Source organism: Anneissia japonica, unplaced genomic scaffold (genome assembly GCF_011630105.1).
Source record: "Anneissia japonica isolate Jap-2015-1 unplaced genomic scaffold, ASM1163010v1 scaffold695_len1296351_cov181, whole genome shotgun sequence".
Lineage (NCBI taxonomy): Eukaryota > Metazoa > Echinodermata > Crinoidea > Comatulida > Comatulidae > Anneissia > Anneissia japonica.
In genome coordinates this window covers 1,144,599-1,164,950 of record NW_022740852.1, presented here as the reverse complement: position 1 = coordinate 1,164,950, position 20,352 = coordinate 1,144,599, and the positions used below count along the sequence as shown (strand labels likewise).

The window sequence follows — 20,352 nt, the reverse complement described above, 5'->3', positions numbered from 1 at the left end:
ATGGTAGAACTAGACCAAATGTGGACCTGCTACATTGCACCCATTGCAATTGTTTATGTGCATGTGCACACAACATCAATATCAACTTGAATAAACATTAATTGCCATAAATATCATAATGCAATGGACAAATACTTATACTGTAATAATGCAACATAGCTTACTTCTGGAAACAGATCTACAGTTTCCTTCACAGCTGCAAATATTTTCTCTGAACATGGCACATAACTGAAAATAGAAGTAAAAAGTAACATTTCCATTATTTAAGCCTGCATCATAAACAATGGAAAATAACTACAAACCAAAGTAAATTACTAAAAATAGTAGTTACAGAATATAATAGAAAACTGTTCAACATGTAACACTAAACTGCTCATTCAAATAACACGATCAAACATGTTACCAACTTCCAATCAAAAACATCATAAAAATTCAGTTTTTATGGATTCATAGACTTTTACAACAAAAATTCTATTATTTATTAACACCTTTTGCTAACCACGCTAATGGTCTATGCAAGGATACAGAAATATTATTTATGCAGCTGTTTATAAACCTGTCTATGTCAAAGATCAAGTCACATAAACCAACAAATCACATGACCTATAATGATCGTTTTCTTAACCTTTATTTAATAATAGGTTTTGAAGATTCAATGGGGTTCTCCGATGGGTTTGACATACGACACTAAAGCTGGGCACTCACTGCATCGTACGACCGTCTGCCGATGAATCCCACTCTGCTCCCTGTAAGCGTTAGACGACGCGATGCCATCCGCTGATTGTCTGTGGCAGTCTGAACTGATCCTCATTAAAAACAATCCTGCGCGTGCCGTGGCATTGCGTTCTCCATAGAATCGTGTTGGTCAACGACCGTCGGATGCAGTGGGTGCCCGACTTAAGAGACAAAACTCTGAAGAAAGTGATACAAGTGATCTTCAATCTATACCTCAAACTTTACTTGTTCAACTTCCGAAAAGACTGTTTTACTCCTAAAGAACGAACATAGTGTGAAATGTACATTGACATAGCTTGCACACTTCTTCAGAGTTTGTCTCATACAGTCGAACTGAGGTTGGTGCAGTATTCGTTGAATTTATAACATGAAGACCGACTGTTAAGTACTAGTGATAATATTTATTCATTTATATATAGCGCCTATATTTGCAAATATGAAGCATTTTTGTCCATGGTCATTGGATTCTCATGTTTAAGTGTTGCTGCTGTAGTAATCACTGCAGGAATAGACAACCCCCCAGGTTCACATTATACTCCTGGCTGTTGAAAGCCAATTCAGAGAAAGTGCCTTACTCAATGACACAAGTGGAATGCACAGGAAGGAATTGAAGCCCTGACCTTCAGGTTGGGAAACCAAACCATCCTACAATAAAGATGCAGATGATACTCCAAGACGCATAAATGTTTGTTTGTGCGATGTAACCTTCGACATAGTCTTATGCAGTTGACACTACGAAAAGCATCCATCTTAAATTTACAAAATAATTTAGACAAGTAGTATATTTTGCTGTTGAATTTATTACCTCAAAACCCACTGTACATTTTTTTAAAGAGACATAAATACTTACTACTCTACTTGATTGTCTTTAGCAGCAGCAAGAAGCTCTTGAATCTTCTTTGTAATACTGCCCATCTGAGCAACAATCTCATCTTTTGTTGGCCCTTTCTCCTCAACTTGATCTGATGGCTCCTCTGACACTGGGGACAGGTCTGTGACTTGTGAGGTAGGGTTAGGAAGGGTAGCTGACGTAGGAGGTGTGACAGTTACGGATGGTGTATCATGACTGTAAAAGTGAGATATATGAATTGTATATTAGTAGAATAAAAAGCAAATATCAAAGTATCTTTAAAAGATTCCATCACTATTTCTAATAAATGAGAATCACATTGAAAAATATAACATTATCAAGTGCTAGCATCTATGATTATTTATACTGTTTATATTTCATTTATAATTTTTTGACTAAGTAAATTCAATCAATCAATCTCAATCAAAACCATTTCATTGCTGTTTTCAAAACCACCACCATTAACTAGATTACTATCATAATTGCTTTAGGTAATTTAACAAGTCATTTGAATGTATGTAGATCTATATATAGAACTAATGTTTTTTTTTTAAATGTACTCACTACTATTTCTATATTGGAAAATTAAATTGAATACAAAGTGTATCTGAATCACTGACACAACCATTGTTGTTGCTCAACAAATACATAAATACATCAATCAATCAATCCATCAATCAATCAATCAATCAATCAATTAGTCCCTAAGGCTTATTCCAGTCTATGTATTAGGAAAGAAAACCTCTTGTCTAACAATTATCCCAGTGGTTTCACATACCTGGATGCTTCTTGATTAGGTTGTGCATTATCATAGTCGCTTCCTGCTGTACTAGCTGGTCTGTCATTGGGCACCCCATCCTAAGCATTCAAATGAAACTTAATTATTAATAATTATAGATAAAATGTGCAAGTCAATAATTTTTAATCCTATTAAGGAAATAATATTTTGTGGTAATATTTGAAAAACTTTAAAAATTCAATTAAAACATCAAATTCCTTATTTAAAAAGACCAAATAAGTTATTAACTTCCAAAGAGACATGCACGGAGCATTTGAGAGACCTTCAAAGTCACCGAGTTTCCATGATAATTATCATGGAAACACAGAATAAAGTCGTAATAGGATGTGTTTCCAAAATAATTTATCTGGGAAACATGGAATTCCAAGATAAATTATCTCAGAAACATGTGTGTTACCAAGATAGCATATCTTGGTAAATTATCTCCATAACCGATGTTACCAAGATAGATAATCTCAGTAAGATGTGTTTCCAGATAATCTATCTTGGAATTTTGTGTTTCTGAGATATATTATCTCTTATCTCAGAAACAAAGAATTAGAAGATAGGTTATCACTTAAATACATGTTTCTGAAATAAGCTTTCTTGAAATTCCAATGTTTTGAAGATAAATTATATTTGTAACACACATTTCCGAGGTAATTATCTTGGAATTCCATTCTGAGATAAATTATATTGGAAACAGGTCTTATTTACGACTTTATTCATTGTTTCCATAATTATGGAAACTCACTTTAAAGCTTCATAGACATGCATAAAAACTAAAAATGACTTAAACTTGAGTTCATCACACAGCAGGGCTCAAGCATATCATACAGGTAACCTAGCTGTACTGAGGGCAAGATGCCAAGGAGTACTTTGATCAGGTAAATCTACAACAACCATCTTGGAAAGCAATAATACATAAATATGTATTTTTGCAACATCAACTGCATTGGAGTGAGTGCTCTGGTACTTCTAGAATAATTCTCTGGGTATTATGCAATCAAAAAAATCACTGAAATGCTAATTTTCATGTTTTACAATACCTAATGTTTTCTTCATTTTTTTATAATGGTGCCATAAGTGCTAAACAAAGTTGAAAATCCAATTAAAATCAGAGAAACATCAAGCATATAACAATTATCACATCATAAAAAAAATTTAAAAAAAATACAATTTCCCATAACTTACTTCTGAAGGATGACTGTCAATGGATGGAAGTGATGGTCTATTCTGCATGACCTCCTGTAACTCTTCTGTTGATGGAGTTTTACCTCCGACCTGTTTCCATGGTAGCTTGCTAGTGTACCGTGAATCATACATGGACATGGGTCGACCTGCTCCCTTGGGCGCTGAGCGTCCTAGTGACTCGGTCCCTTGCGGTGTCTTTTCCTCAGCCTGGACAACTGGTACCATACTTTGCTGCATACTTCTTAATTTGGAATTCTCCTCCATTAGATTTTGCACCTAGTGAGGAGATAAACACATTAGCCATGTTACAACGGCTGTTTGTATTTAGATAAGCAACACCAATGATATCCAGTCAAGCATCTACACAATAAGTTGACTCCGATAAATACATTGGTTGTACCAAGAAGTCACATGATTAGAACTGACCTGAAAAAAACTGTGCATTGCTGCTTGTTGTGAAACTCTTTGTCAACAGTATAAAAATATATGTAATTGATAAAAACCAATTTTTAAATGCTACGGCTGTATTTCAAAACATTTCTGCAAATAGCAATTGTATTTCACGCTGTTTATCAAATATCGATTCCATGATGACTAACACAGGTCAAACAACAGCTGTCTTGCATCAAGAACATGCAGATGATCTAAGTTAACTCTGCGGAGATGTAGAGTTAACTTTATAGATCATTGGACTTACTGATCTTTTATTTGGAGTTATTAACACCGTCAATAACAGCCAGTTAACACCAATATCATCAGATATACGCCTTCATCACAATGATCATTTGCCATTTAAATGTGACTACTGTATGGAAATTAATTTGAAGACCTGTATCATTAGAGCTGTGAACACTAGACTCCACATCAATCTATTAATAAACAGCTGCAAATACTTACCATTGACTGAAGCACATGAATTTCTTGGTTCATTTTTTTGTTCATCGTAAGTAGCTGCGTTACTCTGTTTTCTGATTCCGTTAGTTTGCTTTTGACCTCCAGATATTCTTCTAACGTAATTGGTCCATCTGATAGGTCAGCTGATCCTAAACTCTAATCAATAAGAAAATTCATATAGTATTTTAACATATATTGCAGCTGTCTAGATACCAATATGCATGACATGGTGTAATGAATGGATAAAAATAATAATGTAAGTTATTCAATCAATCATAAAGCGCCAACATCCACTGCAAAATACAATTTCTCAAAATATACCAAATGAGATTACTCTAATTCCTTTTAGCAAAATTGTAAGAAGCTTAAAATAATTGTATATAATATTTCAAAAGGCCTGTTTTTTTGAGTTTTTTTTCAAGCTTGAATGATTAAATCTAGGTTCATGAATTATAGCTGTGGTTATCATTTACCAACTAAAATGTATGGGGTAAGTATGATAGTTGATATGAGTTCTAAACTTAGGTCTGAGCAAATGTACAGTCTAAAAAAAAAAATTTGTTGGGTGACCAAACCTGATTTCTAAATGTCACTATGCCAATGCAACACAACAGATTTGTTTGTACTTTATATTGTCACTGTCACACAGAGGTGTTGTTTACCTGATTGTCATCTTTGACAATTTGATTGACAGGTGCGGTGGACTCAACTTGTGACTGATCAAGGTCCTGGTAATCATCCTCTGCAACAACATCGTAGATTGGATCACCATCGCTAATCACGCTAGGAATTCCTCTTCCATCGTTACTTGATTCTAACAAAATAAATAAAATTCAATAATAGTAATTATGAAAAACAAAAACATCTTAAATATTTCATTGTTTAATCACCTTACTTCCTTTCCTCCTCTTTGTTTATCTTCCATATCTCTCTGTGGCAACTTTTACTCTGAATAAATTTTTTTTCAAGAACATATAAACCAATTCATAAACACTACTTTTCAGCTTTTTACATGTATTCACTTATACTCAATGACTTCAATAATGTGAAATCTAATGATTATTAGTGGATGCTTGGTAGAATGTTTAACCCTTCGACAAGACATTTAATATATCTCGTTTCGCAAACCCATTGCTCACCCATAAAGATTATTTCAAATTTTAAAAAAATTATATTTTTGGCCTATGGCACAAATGTTACTGTGAAAAAAAATTGTTTCCTATATTAATATATTACACTTGTTTCTGCCCTGAAATCTTCCGAACATATCAATATTTTTTCCTTACAATTTAATAAATATAAACATTTATCATTCCAATTAATGAACTGTTTACATCGCCAAATCACAATATTTTATACGATCATATGATAGGATATCAAGCAAGGGCATGACATTGATCTGTCCTACCCCTATCTGTACCAGTAGATGATTTTGATGAAAGTGTTCCTTGTTGCCGCCTCTTTGCCTCTTTTAAGATGTCCACAATCAATGTTGCAAATTCTCTGGCGTTAAACCTGGCCAGTTTTTGTCGACCCTACAAATATAATATCAAAATGAAACATAAAAATCTAAAGGTAGTAAAACAAGAACTGTTATAATGAAGCTCTATATACAGTATGGCCAAATCATACATTGATCAACTTAAAGATGACACTGAATGCCCACTAAATGAACAGTGATGTCAGATAAACCTAAGTAGATCTAACAAGTCATTTCTGTCTGAGCATGCTCAACCTAAGTAGTATAGTAAGTAGTTAATATGCATAATTAATTCACATCATGAGGTAACATGACCAATATGACTATCAAGTTGTATTATTGTGACAAATATCTGTGTAATATAATGATCGGTGACCAAATAATCCCCCTTGTGAAAAATACTAGATTTCTTGGATTTAAAATTGATCAGGAATTGAACTTCAAAATTCATATAAAGGAAATAGGAAACTAAAATTTCAAAAAACATAGGTATTCTTTATCGTCTGTCTTTATATTTACCCTTACATATTCTCCGTAATATTTATTGTTCTCTTATTCTTCCGTTTATTAGCTATTGCAATATTGTGTGGGCCAATAACTACCCTTCTAACCTTGATAAAATTTATCTTCTTCAAAAGAAAGCTATCCGCCTTATTTCTGGTGCACCACGTTTAGCCCATACACATTGTTTATTTTCTGATCTCAATCTTTTAACTATTCACGACATCAACAAACTCCAGCAATTTATTTTTGTTTATGATTATATACATTCTAACCTTCCCTCAAATTGTTCCTGTAATTTTAAACCTAACTCTGAAATACATTCTTACAATACTAGGGCCTCACATGAACTTCATTTACCTCAACCAAAACTCACTCAAATGCAACACAATATCCGTTACAGCGGTACTAAATTATTTAACAATCTTCCTAACAATATAACACTGTCCTCCACAAGTAAACTTTTCTCATACAAACTTAAAAAATACCTTCTTTCAAATTATAATTAATTTAATACTTAGTCAGTCGTGTTTTTTATTGATTTATTTTTTACATCAATTAATTGTGCTTCCTCTATGTTTATATGTCTTTTTAGTTCTTCTTTATATATTTACTTATTACTTACTATAATTTATTATCTGGCTAGCCCATCACAAGTTTTAATTGGAATTTGTTTCCAATTAATTTTACTTACAGGGCACATGCCTCTTTCAATTTAAATTATATTTACTAAAATAGTGTATATACATATAATACCTTAAATATTTGTTAAAAATTATATATTTTTTATTGTTATATTGTGAAAGAAATAAATGTTGATTTGATTTGATTTGATTTGATGTGGATATGATGTCATATCACACCCATATATGGCAATTAACAGGAATATTTCACATAAAACTTTAAACAAACATGGTCTAACCAACAAAATCTCTATATTCTACACACCTGGTTTCTAGTAGATGAGAGTTCTGGGTTGAGTGGCAAGAATGGTATGGTTCGGTCACCTAGGACACCAGACGATTGTGTCTGCTTTGAGATCCAAACTGTGAAGTACAAAGTACAATAAGACTTATCAATCACTTATCAATAACATCCTACTACAACATTCAATAACAGTAATTGTACTAATACTTTTCAGGGAAGGATAAAAAGAATAGAATAAGTGAGTACCATGATTATAGTTATTACAATATTTGACTATTTATTATACTATTCCAGACTAACATAGCCCATACACTTCCAGATTGTAATGTAAATGATGATGATAATGATGATGAAAATAATAAAGATTATGATGACAAAAGCCATACTTATGAAAAGAAAGATAATGAAAAATATATAAGAATAATAATACAAACAAATATAAAAATTACTATGGTATGTGTAATCATTTTACAATAAATACCCTATTTATCCGAATAAATGCCCCAATTTGAATAAATGTCCCTATAGAGCCTCATTAAGAATAAAAGCCTACGCAGATTCAAGGAGGGACCCAGCTGGCCTGGGTCCCCCACTAAATTTGTCAATTTTTTTTTTTTAATTAAGAAAAAAGAAATTCAACTAAAATTTTGAGTCTAGGAGTGCCTTTTCCGGTCATCTATAGGTGCCATAATCATAAATTTTCTTACCTCAGCCCCACCATAGTTGGGGGTATAGACCCTCCACCTGTGATAGTCCCTCTCTGGGCCCCCTCTATCTCAAATTCCTGGATCCGTCACTGAAAGCCTCCCTCGATTAAACACAAACACGTTTATTTCTTGAGAATAATACTTGAACTAATGTACTGTACTGATGATGATATCAACTGAGGCTATATGAGTCTAAGCTTGTACAGTCATTGAAGATGATGCTGTTACTTACTATTATCAATTTCTCTCCTGTCTACTTCATCATAAACATCTGTAGCTAGTTCTTTAAATAAATGGTCCGAAAGCTAGGGAGTGAATAAGAAAAGATACATATTTGCTGCATGAATACAGTTGTCTGTGTTTATTCTTAAGCTTTATATGAAATACTCATATTTTAAACAAAGATTAATCAATGGAAATTTTCCCTTAACAAAGATTATAAAGTCAAGATGGTTCTTCTGCATGCTTTTGGCAAAACCAATCTTATTCATGTCTTCCTCAGACATCTTTCAAAAACAAAGTTTGCTAAACAAACAAAGAAATGGCTTTTCCTGTTTGAAGTTCTAATTCAGTAATTACATGTTCACTTGGTTTTTAGCACATAGAGACTCTCATATTTTGCGCGGTATAAATATAACATATAATTTAAAACGATTTGTTGTACTTACTGCTTGGAGTTTTCGCCTAGCAGATTCTGCAAGTTCTGATCTGTCCAGCGAGCTGTCTTTCATTTCAGGAATTAAGAAATGGGATGTTGTGTGATCTACATGACATGAATTAAACCATAGTCTCAATATATATTTCAATTACTATTATACAGTATTAATAAAAAATAATTTCCAACACACAAAGTACCATTAAGCATAAACTATAACTCTGTGTCACATTTATAGGTGCTATATAAAGGTATATTATTATTATTATTATTATTATTATTATTATTATTATTATTATTATTATTACAAAACAGGGTTACATGTGTATCATGGGAAGTTCTCAAGGATATGGTCTGGGGTTTGACACAAAACACTGATGTCACTATCTATGTTTAAGATATATTATTACCATATTCTATATCTGCAAGCCTGGGTGGAGTTACGGGTATACAAATTCCAGAAATATGCCTTCATAGTTTACATAGCTGAGTAGTGTTTAAATGTCAAAACTAAGATACAGGACTATTCAGACACAACTTAACACTGTAGATGCAACATTACCCTGATATGTGTAAAAAACAGAACCATCCAATAAGCTCTGTCCTGTCTATTATTTAGGTTTTATGTAACAAATACAGTACCTGTGTGATATGATGTAAATCACAATATATATTTGTCACTTGATAGCAAAGATACTAGAAACACAAGATAGAGCACTCGCATAGTAAAAATGAGGTGGAAATCAGGCCCGACGTAGGCGGCACCCTTCTTTTTAAACATGCAAGTTTTCTATACTTCGTGCCCGACGTACAGGGCGCCCTTCTGTTGCTAAGTATATCCAGACGCACACGGCGCCCTTCTTTTTCCACTAATGAAGGAAAACTTTGTCACTAGAGTGCGTCTGGCCATACGATTTTGCACTATATTGTTGTTTTCTATCTCTGCCAAGGAATTATGTATTCACCGTTTTCACTGTCTGGGTACAATTGTACAATTGTGTACAATTTTTTAATTGAGAATTGACAACAAAATACACGACGACTTGGTAACGAAAGTTTGGTTGAAGTTTTTTTAGATCCAGCCGTAAGAGGCGTCCCATTGTTTCTATTCCCACCATGCATTTCGGTGGAACACTTTTTTTGTGTGGAGAACTCTATCTTGTGTTTCTAGTATCTTTGCTTGATAGTGTAAAGTATTACACATGAATACTTTCGTGTGAACACATACAATGTCGAAAATAGTCTGAATCATAGAATTTGTCGATCAATAACCACTGCTATTTTAAAATGCATAAAAGCAAATATCTAATGTGCTAATGGGAAATGTTCCTTTGTAAATTATCCATTGTAAATTGTACATTACACTCAGCATGTTCTCTAAACAAAACCTTGCAATGCATTAACTTGTGATGCTGAGTAATAAGTCCTAATTAAGTAGATAATAATAATACTTTACCTGGTTTTTTCCCACATAGATAGAAGGCTAACCTGTCTGTGACCTCATATTCACATTCAACTAAACGCTTCGCTAACTCCATATGCCCTTCAGATCTGACAAAAATCAAATAGAGAAGCTATAGTAACAATCATGGAGAACGACATTGTAAGTAATTGGAGTGCAGGGTACAAGTAGCTATAAGAGGACATAAGGATTTTTCCCTAGTTAAAAAAAAAATATCTTCAGTGATATATAAAGTGCAAATATCACTGAGCCAGAGTAAAACATCAAAGGCGCTTTACATGTTCTGATGCTAGTTAAAAGGTGGATTTAAGTTTGATCTTGAAATTAGCACTAGTGGGTGGTTTGGCAATATGTTTAGGGGCGAGTTACAAAGAGTGGCAGCTGGAATTAAAATGATTTGTGTCTTTAGGAATTGATGGGATGTTTTTGTTGTATTGTAGACAGGTGAAGTTTTGTGCAGTAGGCATTTTATAAAACTAATTTTTATGGTTGGAGGAAGAAAGCAATTTTTCTCCAGACTATTGGCAACCCTTGGCCCATGCACTTAAATAAATAAAAATAATACAGTTAATAAAATAAATACATATATAATTTTCTGACTGGGTTTAATATTATGAAATAAATATTGTTAATGTAATATTATAAATACACAAATAATTCTCTAAATGGGTTTAATAATATAAAAATATATATTAATGGACATATACTTTTCAGTGATTACACTTTAAAGTAAATCATATATTAATTTCATAAATAACACAAGAGCGACCGCTCACTGGTCTGCACGTTCCTCCACACTTAAAGACGGTACAGGCGCAAGTTATTACATTGGGTTTTTTGGAAGAGCTAATAAGTTAAACATTTTTAAATAATTAGAATGTTTATTTCTACAAAAAAAAATATTATTTAATATTTTGTACAAAATCAAAATATCTTAAAATTGAAAAAAAATAAAAGTTCTTAAAAATTAGGGAAAAAAAATTGAATACCAAGATGAGATTCGAACTCACAACCTTAAATTCTTTAGAACACATCCTTAACAGACCGCGCCATCCATGTGATGTGCCCTATTAGTGGTAATGGCAGTAATGTACAGTCCTTGCTGAAACCCCTGGGGTCAAACTTAAAAAAGGGGGCGATGAACGTTTGTTGGCATTCTGAGGTCAGCGCCTTACGCGGACCCAATAGCTACAGAATACAAAGTTTATACTATGAGTTTAATAGGTAGTCAATGGGCAAAAGGATTATTGTAGAGTGTTAAGCATAATAGTTTGTCTAAATATACTTGCTATTGTTGGCAATAAGGTGGATGGTACAACTATTTCTCTTTGTTTCTGTTTGATACATGCCTGCCAGAATGGCTTACTATATCAATATTATGATTCAGTGGACAAATTTTATCTTTTCTTATTGAATTAATCTTATTTAGCATGGCTTCATAGCTGAGTAATTCCTTTCACACAGTGCCTACTATTGTCACTTCTGACTATTTGTTCATGACTTCTCATGCACCTCTTTAAAAAAAAGAGTAAAGGGTAGCCTTCCAAAGTGGATAACAAGTGATTTTCTAAGGCTTACTAAAGACCGAGATCATTATTATAAAAAAGCCCACAAATCAAATAACTCTAATGATTGGGAACAAGCTAAACATTTAAGAAATAAAGTAAATAATAGATACTTAAAACAAAAATACTGTTCTTCAGCTATTAATAATAATACTAATAATCCTAAAAAGATTTGGAAGACCATTCGTGAACTAATTCCTCAAAATAAACATAATATTGAAAAAATTTATAAAAACGGAGAATTTTCTAAGGATGATCATGAAACAGCAAATGAATTCAACAAGTTTTTTACATCCATAGGTAACTCTTTAGCGACACAGTTTTATGATAATCCGCCCTTCTTTATTGCTAACAATAATAATAACAGTATAATAACATTAACAGTAATATTCCTAATTCCCATAATAAAAATTTCACTTTTGACCTAATTGAACCTGTATTTATCTTAGATGAAATTTTAAAATTTTCCAACAATAAAGCTACGGTTTAGATGGTTTAGATACAAAATTGTTGAAGCTCGCTGCCCCTTTAATATGTGATTCACTGGCATATATTTTTAACCTATCTTTCTTTACCTACACATTCCCTTTGGAATGGAAACAGGCAAAGGTTACACCCATCTTCAAAGAAGGGGATCGTGCTGATACAAACAATTATCGACCTATTTCAGTATTGCTGTAAATCAGTAAAATCATTGAAAGAGCTGTCTATGAACAGTTGTATGGTTATCTTACGACTAATAACTTTTTAAACAATGCTCAATCAGGTTTTCGTAAAAACCATTCTACTGCTACAACACTTATTGATGTTTCCGATTACATTTTAGATAATATTAATGAAGGTAGAGTGACTGCTGCTATATTTGTTGACTTAAAAAAGGCTTTTGACACGGTGAATCACCAACTACTCATTAACAAGTTGCACCAATTTGGTCTTGATTCTATGTCTTTAAATTGGTTTAAATCCTATTTATCTGGTAGATCACAAATAGTCCAAATCAACTCAACATGCTCAGATGCTATGGACATTGATATTGGAATACCCCAGGGTTCAATACTAGGGCCTTTACTTTTCAATATCTATGTGAACTCCCTCCCTGATATAATTCAAGGTAAATGCGTAATGTACGCAGATGACACAACAATTCTCTGCAGCTCCTCTAATCCCACTTCAAAATGAACTTCAAGCAAACCTTAATTATATTAGTCAGTGGTTCAATAAAAATAAATTGACTTTAAATACACAAAAAACTAAATTTATGATATTTGGAACACCCCATGTGCTTCCTAAATTTTCAAATATTTCTCTTATCCATGGGAATATTAACATTGAAAAAGTAGATTGTTTTAAATATCTTGGCATGTACTTTGATTCCAATTTAACTTGGGCTACTCATATCGAAAATATTTCTTCAAAAGTTTCTAAAAGAATTGGTGTCATTCGCCGTGTCAAACAGTTCCTACCTTTCAACACAACTAAAATGTTAGCAAATGCACTTGTAATGCCTTTATTTGATTATTGCAGTTGCATTTGGTCTAACACTACAACTAATCTTTTAAATGAGCTCCAAATTCTCCAGAATAGGTTAGGAAGAATTATTCTTTCAGTCGACATTAAAACACCCATCAAGGATATAATGGATGATTTAGGATGGAATAGGTTAAATGATAGGTGGAAGGAACACCTATTATTACTCACTTTTAAGTGCCTGAAAGAAATTGCCCCATCCTACCTATGTAACAAATTCATTTTTAATCAAAATAGCCACTCTCAGTGCACTAGGAATAAATCTAACAACACCTTGATGGAGATAAAATGGAAACTCACTCAAGGCAAGAGAACATTCTTATNNNNGTATATTTTTTTTATGTTTGTTTTTGTTCTACTTTTTTGTTCATGTGATCCACTAGTGAGATCAGTGCTGCGTCACTGAAAGTGTTATCACGTTAAAGGCAGAATAAATAAATAAATACAGTTAAGCCAATTATATTCTACAAAAAGATACTAGAGATTTGATCACACTCTGATAAAAACAGGAATCAATTTATAGTATTGTGGTAAACACTTTCAAACACTGAAAGGTAGTTAAAATTGTAATCCCTTTCACAAGACAAAACACACACATATAATCCTCTACATATTCGAAGTCTAGATATTATGAGGCTTAGGGGGTGGTATTGTTTTTAATCATGTGGAAAAATCCAGTCATTTGACAGGGTATGAACCCATGAACCTGGAATTTTAAGGCAAGCACTTTAACCACCAATCTACAATGCAACTCATTAGAAATTAGAGCAGTCACTTCATACAGTGCATACCTCTGCCATTTGCCTGAATAACACACACTATGGGAAATTCCATTATTTTCTTTTGCTTGTGGGTAAATAGTCAGATTTCTGTGACCTTTGATATTTTTCTCTGCTATTTTCTTCCCAAAATTTAATCATCTCTTCCTTTTTAGATGTACCATTCCACTAAATTTTATGATGATTCACTTTTTTGCATTATCTTGCTAACAGACAGACAGCGGTGCATATTTAACCTCCTTGATGGAGATAATAATACCAAAAAAACTCACCTTGCAAGATCGGCAGATGTGAACCCATCCCCGTCTATTGCCCCTGGGTCTGCTCCATATGCAATCAGCAGTTCACATTGCAGCATCTGTCCTGCTTTACTTGCATGGTGTAAACATGTGTTTTTCTTTTCCTATGGGAACAATACACAAGGAAAACAAATGATATCTATAATATTTGTTCATAAGCAGGAAACGATATTTATAATATTTGTTTATAAGCAGGAATGAAGGATATTATACAGATACAGTATTTACTTGGTTGAGGAGCATAGTTTCCAGGTATTTGATAGGTTAAAAGCCAGGCAAGTACCAGCCATGCCCTTTAATGCCTACAATCTAATGGTATACCAAACAAATAATTTACTGGGTTTTAGTCTGGGTCATAGTTCAATATATAGCCCTTGATGATCTGGAGGCTAGTTGTACAGCCGTCAGATCACCTCAGCATATATTTTGAACTATGCCCTCAAACCAGTAAATATCTGTATAATATATTTTATTTAAATATGGAAAAAGAGAGAAAGTGATAGTCATATGAAGTACTGTAACAGTAATAGCATGGTTGAAATTATTATTCTCATTAAACAACAATAAATTTAGAAGTCATATGTACAGAGAAAAAGTAGTAGGCAGTGAGAGAAAGCTGTTTAAAAGTTAAGAAGTGCAGTACAAATATCAAAAACAGATAAGATGTAATTTCTAAGAAATTTGATAAATAATAAATAAGGTATTAACAATAACAATAATAAAAATTACTGTATAGTTATTCAAATTATTACCATTAACAGCATTATCCACAAAATTATTATTTTCAATCTTTACTATTATGAATATGAGCTGATTATGTATAAATATAGGCTGCTAGATATAAATTATGCCACATCATGGCATCCTTTATACTTGTCCTGCTATGTTTTTACCAAGGAAGACAATTTTCATGACTTTGTAATTATTTCCTTACAGTATAATTCATTCTAATTTTAATTCTGTTAATTGCATATTTTATGAGGACATCATCACCAACTTCTGACACTAGTGGTTCCCAGTCCCCTTTAGTCTCCCGAAAATTAGATGTCTCCGGCACTCCTGTTAACAAACAAAAATCTTCAGAAATTAACCTACCTTGTGTGAATTCAGAATGTTTGTATGATCTTACTACTATATTATTTATGCCTGTTTTTATGCATTGATTGGATAGGACAATCAACATCCAATCAAAATTAGGAATTGGTTTAAAATTGGTGTAAAAATAGCCACTTTTAGATTGCTTTTGACACATGTTGAAATCCATGTATGTATATCAGGACTTTTTTTAAATATAAATTGTGTTGTAAAGTTGGCAAATATCCAAGATGCCTAATATCAGAAGTTAAATATGTCAATGATTCATAGCCGGTTTGTCTACTATACAAGTATTAAAGTACTTTTTGTTACTTTGTTTTTATTATTGTGTAAAACAAATATAACAGTTCTGTAAACACTGTTGGACTAAAGATTCATTTATTGAGGGATAGTACTACAATATATAACACAATCTGCAATAGCAAGGGCAACAACAATATAGAAAGATGCAGTAGCTATAGTAACAATAGATGTAGTAGGGTACAAGTAGTAGTAGTAGTAGTAGTAGCAGCAACAATTTAACCAGCAGCAGCAGATAGCTGTAGCATTGTAGTAGTACAAATGTATAGTACTGTAGTAGTAGTAGCAGTAGTAGTACAACTAGTATTTAGTAGTAACAATAGTAGTAAAAATGGTAGTGTATTATACTGTGATTATGATAGCAACAGCAATCATGCATACTTACTGGATGTTGAAAGTTGGCCTCTGCCCCAAGTGACAGTAGTCGAAGACATGTTTCTAGATTGGAAGTTCTTACACTTGAATAAAGTTGCTGTTCACAAAAAAGAAACCACATACAGTAAATAATATCAAAATGTAAAAATATTGAATAATAAAATAATAACTAAAATTGTCATACTGTGTCATCTTTTGTAAAGTTTATTATTCTAGAAACTTTAAATATAATATTAAGTATATCTTATATAATATCATATTATTTTAGTTGTTGATTCTTAGCACCATACTTCAGTAGTGCAATCGTAGTATATCAAGAGACTACCGGAGCTCTTTCAACTGGTAGTGAACTGCTGCACCTATACTGTATTATGCACATTTAAATTAAGTTAATTATTTTTACTAATGTATTAACCTCATTAAATTAATTACCAGGCAATTTATGGGCCCTTGAACATAATACAATATATAATTGTTTATACTGTTTATTATTATTTATATAACAATGGAATGTTATATACAATGTGTTTTGAGCATGTTCAAACTATAACTAAAATAAAACATAAAAATTAGTTATATACTGTATTTAAATATTATATATGATGGATCTTCCAGCTTTTATATCACTATGTACTTTTATTTAACCATATGGGACTTGCTATGTCAAAACCAGCACCAAAACAAGTGAAAACTGACTTAAACAATGACAGGTTATACTGGAATCGACTTAATATTTCTAAAGTTATGAGTTAAAGTATTACAGCTTCTCTGTACTATAGTATACAATACTACCACATTCTTATGCTAATTTACTCAGTTTAACAATTAACAGCAGTACACTGGTTTTGGGATGGCAAGCCTCATAGTAATTTATGGAGGGCAACCCATCCAGCTGTATTCTAGAAGGTCAAATTAAGGAAATAATGTCAAGCTTTATATTACTGTAGTAATTGATTTATGTGGCTTAGAAATGGAGAAGTTTTTCAGTGGAGACAAAACAAATCCTGTATTTCACAGTATTTGAACCAGGGCTTTCAGTTAAAATGCAGGCATCCACCAGGCTACAGTACATTTCCACTATAGTAGTAGAACATCGTACCGTAAGTTGGGATTATAGAGTTTAGGGGTTATTTTCTGTGAAGAAATTTAACCCAGCTTACGAAAGCCTCTTTTCCACCAGTCAAATTTATTTTCGCGTATTGACAACGTCAGTTCGCTTCATGTGAGATTTATTTAAAATGAATATTCCATGGTTATTTGAGGACTAGTCAACGGTCATTGAATAATACTTTTTCATCTCTATAAGACATAAAAATCCGAAATGCAAAGCAGCGAAAAAAAATAACTTAGCCTAGGCAACCTGCACGTCAACAAGGAGCTGGTCCTTTAGTAGCCCTTGCTCAGTCAATAAAATGCCAGGTCCATTTGGTACTGCATTGGGCGAAGAAGCTTTGGAGAAATTACTGAATGAAAGTTATGCCGAATCAACAAAAAAGGCAATTAAATGTGCAGTTACACGTATGGAGTATTTTGCCAGCTTCACTGGTAATGATTTTAGTCTATTCTAGCCGAACCTGAACTTCAACAATTTCTAGGCCTAGCCTAGGCCGGTTTTATACTGGCCTTTGAAAGGAATATGTGTCCTTGTATTCGAAGAAGAGCATGCAGGCGATCTGGAGAGATACCGTACAGCTAGGTGTTGTATAAAACAAATAATGAATTCGGTACAAAATTGGATACTCTATTCAACTTGGTTACGTCTCCTTAAATAGAACATCCAGTCTTTCACCTCATGAAATATTCTACCCCACTGCACTCACAAACATTGACAGATCTTTTGTAGTTGCGGCCCCTCGTTTGTGGAACAGATTACCTCTTGAAATAAGATCAAGTTCGTCGACTGCTTTGTTCAAACGTGCTCTGAAAACACATCTATTTTTTGTTGCTCAAGGAAATTAATTTATTGTGAATTGATTTTTTTGTTTTGTTCTTTAATTTGTTTAGTTAGATGCCCACAAAACTGAGAACACCTGTGAGTTATGTACTAGCCGGTCTTTGCAACTTAAATTGCTGGTAAACGGAAGCAGTGATGTGGGTTATGGTCGTTTTTCTGGTAGCCTTTAGTTTAAAAGGATAAGCTTTTTCATGGTTTTCACAAGCGCCTTGAGCACTTTAGTGGAGATGTGCGCTTAATAAATCTTATTATTATTATTATTATTATTATTATAATAAAATTCAACAAGAACATGTGACATGCTAATAAATATGATCAGGATGACATCACATCATGACCATTAGGCATATCATGACTACTCTGTATATAAGCATACAACAGTTTTTTGTCAAAGAAAATTTGATTGTGTGGACAAAACATAAGTAAGGTACAGAAAAACAGTTTTTAGACTACTGTAGAGGTCTCATAGGATGTAAATACAACAACAACAGAGCAAGAAAGTACACTAGGCCACCTCACCTGGGATACAGTAAACCATAGTAATAATTTACATTTTTTTTTACACAATGTCAAAATCTATTTCTTGAATCACTAAATTCTATGTCACTGTAGACCAAATGAATTTCTCTGAACAGTATTTTATTAGATTACAGTGTTCGTGGGGAATGTGAACCAATTAAAATAGTTCTCAGGTAGATGTAAACAATACAATTACTTTATCACTTGGGATACAATAACCATGGAAATTATCAAAAAATCATTATCAAAAGCATGTTGAAGTCAATTGATTTAAACAGGTAATTAATGTTTATTACCTTCATTTCCTAAAGAGAACAATTGTAAGTTCTAAATTTAGTAGGAAACACATACTAAACAATTACCATCTATCACCGGGGATATGGTAACTACGGCAATGATAATGACCTACTACTCTGCATGCCACTGAAAGGGAATGTAGCTTTATTATTCAAACTTTTTAAACATGAATCAAGTGATCATGTTGTACTGTATATACATAAACATGTTGATACTCTTGATATATTTTTAATCAAAATTCGTTCAGACTGCCGCCGACAAACAGCAGATGACCTCACGTCGTCTAATGCTCATATAGAGCGGAGTAGTATTCGTTTTCCGATCGTATGACCGTTTACTACTAACTTTAATAGTTATAATAATCTGTTTACAGTCATTCTGTACCAGACTGGTCTCTCCACACTTATGTGTTTCAGGGTTTTTGGGATATGTTCATGCATGGTGCCATAGGGCTGAATATTTTATTTTCTATGTGTCTTCTCACTTTAGAGAGATCACTTAATTGGTTGATTTATCCATGAGACAGATATTTTTTTTTTTTTATGAATTTGAAAGTGTTACTAACTTTACTGAAATCTTTGGCTGATGCTCCATCTTCATCTTTAAGTCGATGTACAAAGTCCAATCTACCATACTTTGCCTTGATAAAGTCTGACCTTGCTGGGCTATAAATGTAATACAAACATACAGAATACAAGTTAAAATAATTATATATGAAGTATACCCATTTATTAGATTTGGATACACTCTGTACACTATAGGCCCGTTCATATCCAATTATGGCGAGATAATTTTAGTGGATGAGCTAGAAGATCTCGCCATAAGTTTGAGTATGACCGCTCAAGTATGGCGAGATGAAGGCCACAACTCGACTAAGCCCGTCGAGTAAATTTTTGTCGACTAACTTCTTAATCCAGTCTAAGCCAGTAAACAATTAAACAGCGGGTGGCCACAGGTCACGAATACACCAATCAAATTGAAGCAAAGTGACCTTCCATGCTTGCTGGTTAGCGCATTTTTTAGTTACTATCATAAACACCATTCAGAATTGACGCAGTCTCCCTGATCTGTGTACTTTAATTTGAACAAGTCTTATTTTGCAAATGATGGCCGAAAAGTCAGTAAAGAAACGCCATCTCTGGACGTATGCGCAGGAATGTGATTTAATAGATATCTGGAGGGAGCCAGAAATCGCCGAAAAAGTTGAAGATAAATTATACCGTCAGAAGGCTGGTGTCCACAAAAGGATAGCAGAGAGAATGCGGGACTTACAGTAGGCCACAATAGCATAACATCGGCAATTGTTGTGACAAAGTTGAAAAATCTAAGAGCATACCACAAGGCTGTGAGAGACGTTTTTATTCGTGGGACGGGCAAGAGGTCGGCCAATGTAATAAGGGTTGACCCGAAATCGGCATGCCCACACTACCACGCGCTAAACGAAATACTTGGGGGAAAA

At 33.1% G+C, this 20,352-nt stretch overlaps 1 protein-coding gene across 2 annotated transcripts in view; it reads right to left on the bottom strand.

The window, feature by feature from the left end:
* Positions 1 to 20,352, bottom strand: part of LOC117118349 (ARF GTPase-activating protein GIT2-like) — a 39,820-nt gene that overhangs the window by 4,800 nt on the left and 14,668 nt on the right. The window contains exons 4-17 of one of the 2 annotated variants that reach the window (XM_033262916.1): positions 19,459 to 19,558; positions 16,134 to 16,220; positions 14,327 to 14,457; positions 10,178 to 10,272; positions 8,735 to 8,829; positions 8,299 to 8,371; positions 7,381 to 7,478; positions 5,860 to 5,986; positions 5,114 to 5,265; positions 4,455 to 4,607; positions 3,558 to 3,833; positions 2,364 to 2,443; positions 1,586 to 1,801; positions 165 to 228 (exon numbers count right to left, since the gene is read on the bottom strand). In XM_033262916.1, the coding sequence (XP_033118807.1) occupies positions 165 to 228; positions 1,586 to 1,801; positions 2,364 to 2,443; positions 3,558 to 3,833; positions 4,455 to 4,607; positions 5,114 to 5,265; positions 5,860 to 5,986; positions 7,381 to 7,478; positions 8,299 to 8,371; positions 8,735 to 8,829; positions 10,178 to 10,272; positions 14,327 to 14,457; positions 16,134 to 16,220; positions 19,459 to 19,558 (1,747 nt within the window). The remainder of the gene's footprint in view (positions 1 to 164; positions 229 to 1,585; positions 1,802 to 2,363; positions 2,444 to 3,557; positions 3,834 to 4,454; positions 4,608 to 5,113; positions 5,266 to 5,859; positions 5,987 to 7,380; positions 7,479 to 8,298; positions 8,372 to 8,734; positions 8,830 to 10,177; positions 10,273 to 14,326; positions 14,458 to 16,133; positions 16,221 to 19,458; positions 19,559 to 20,352) is intronic. The other variant, XM_033262917.1, reaches the window with a different exon arrangement.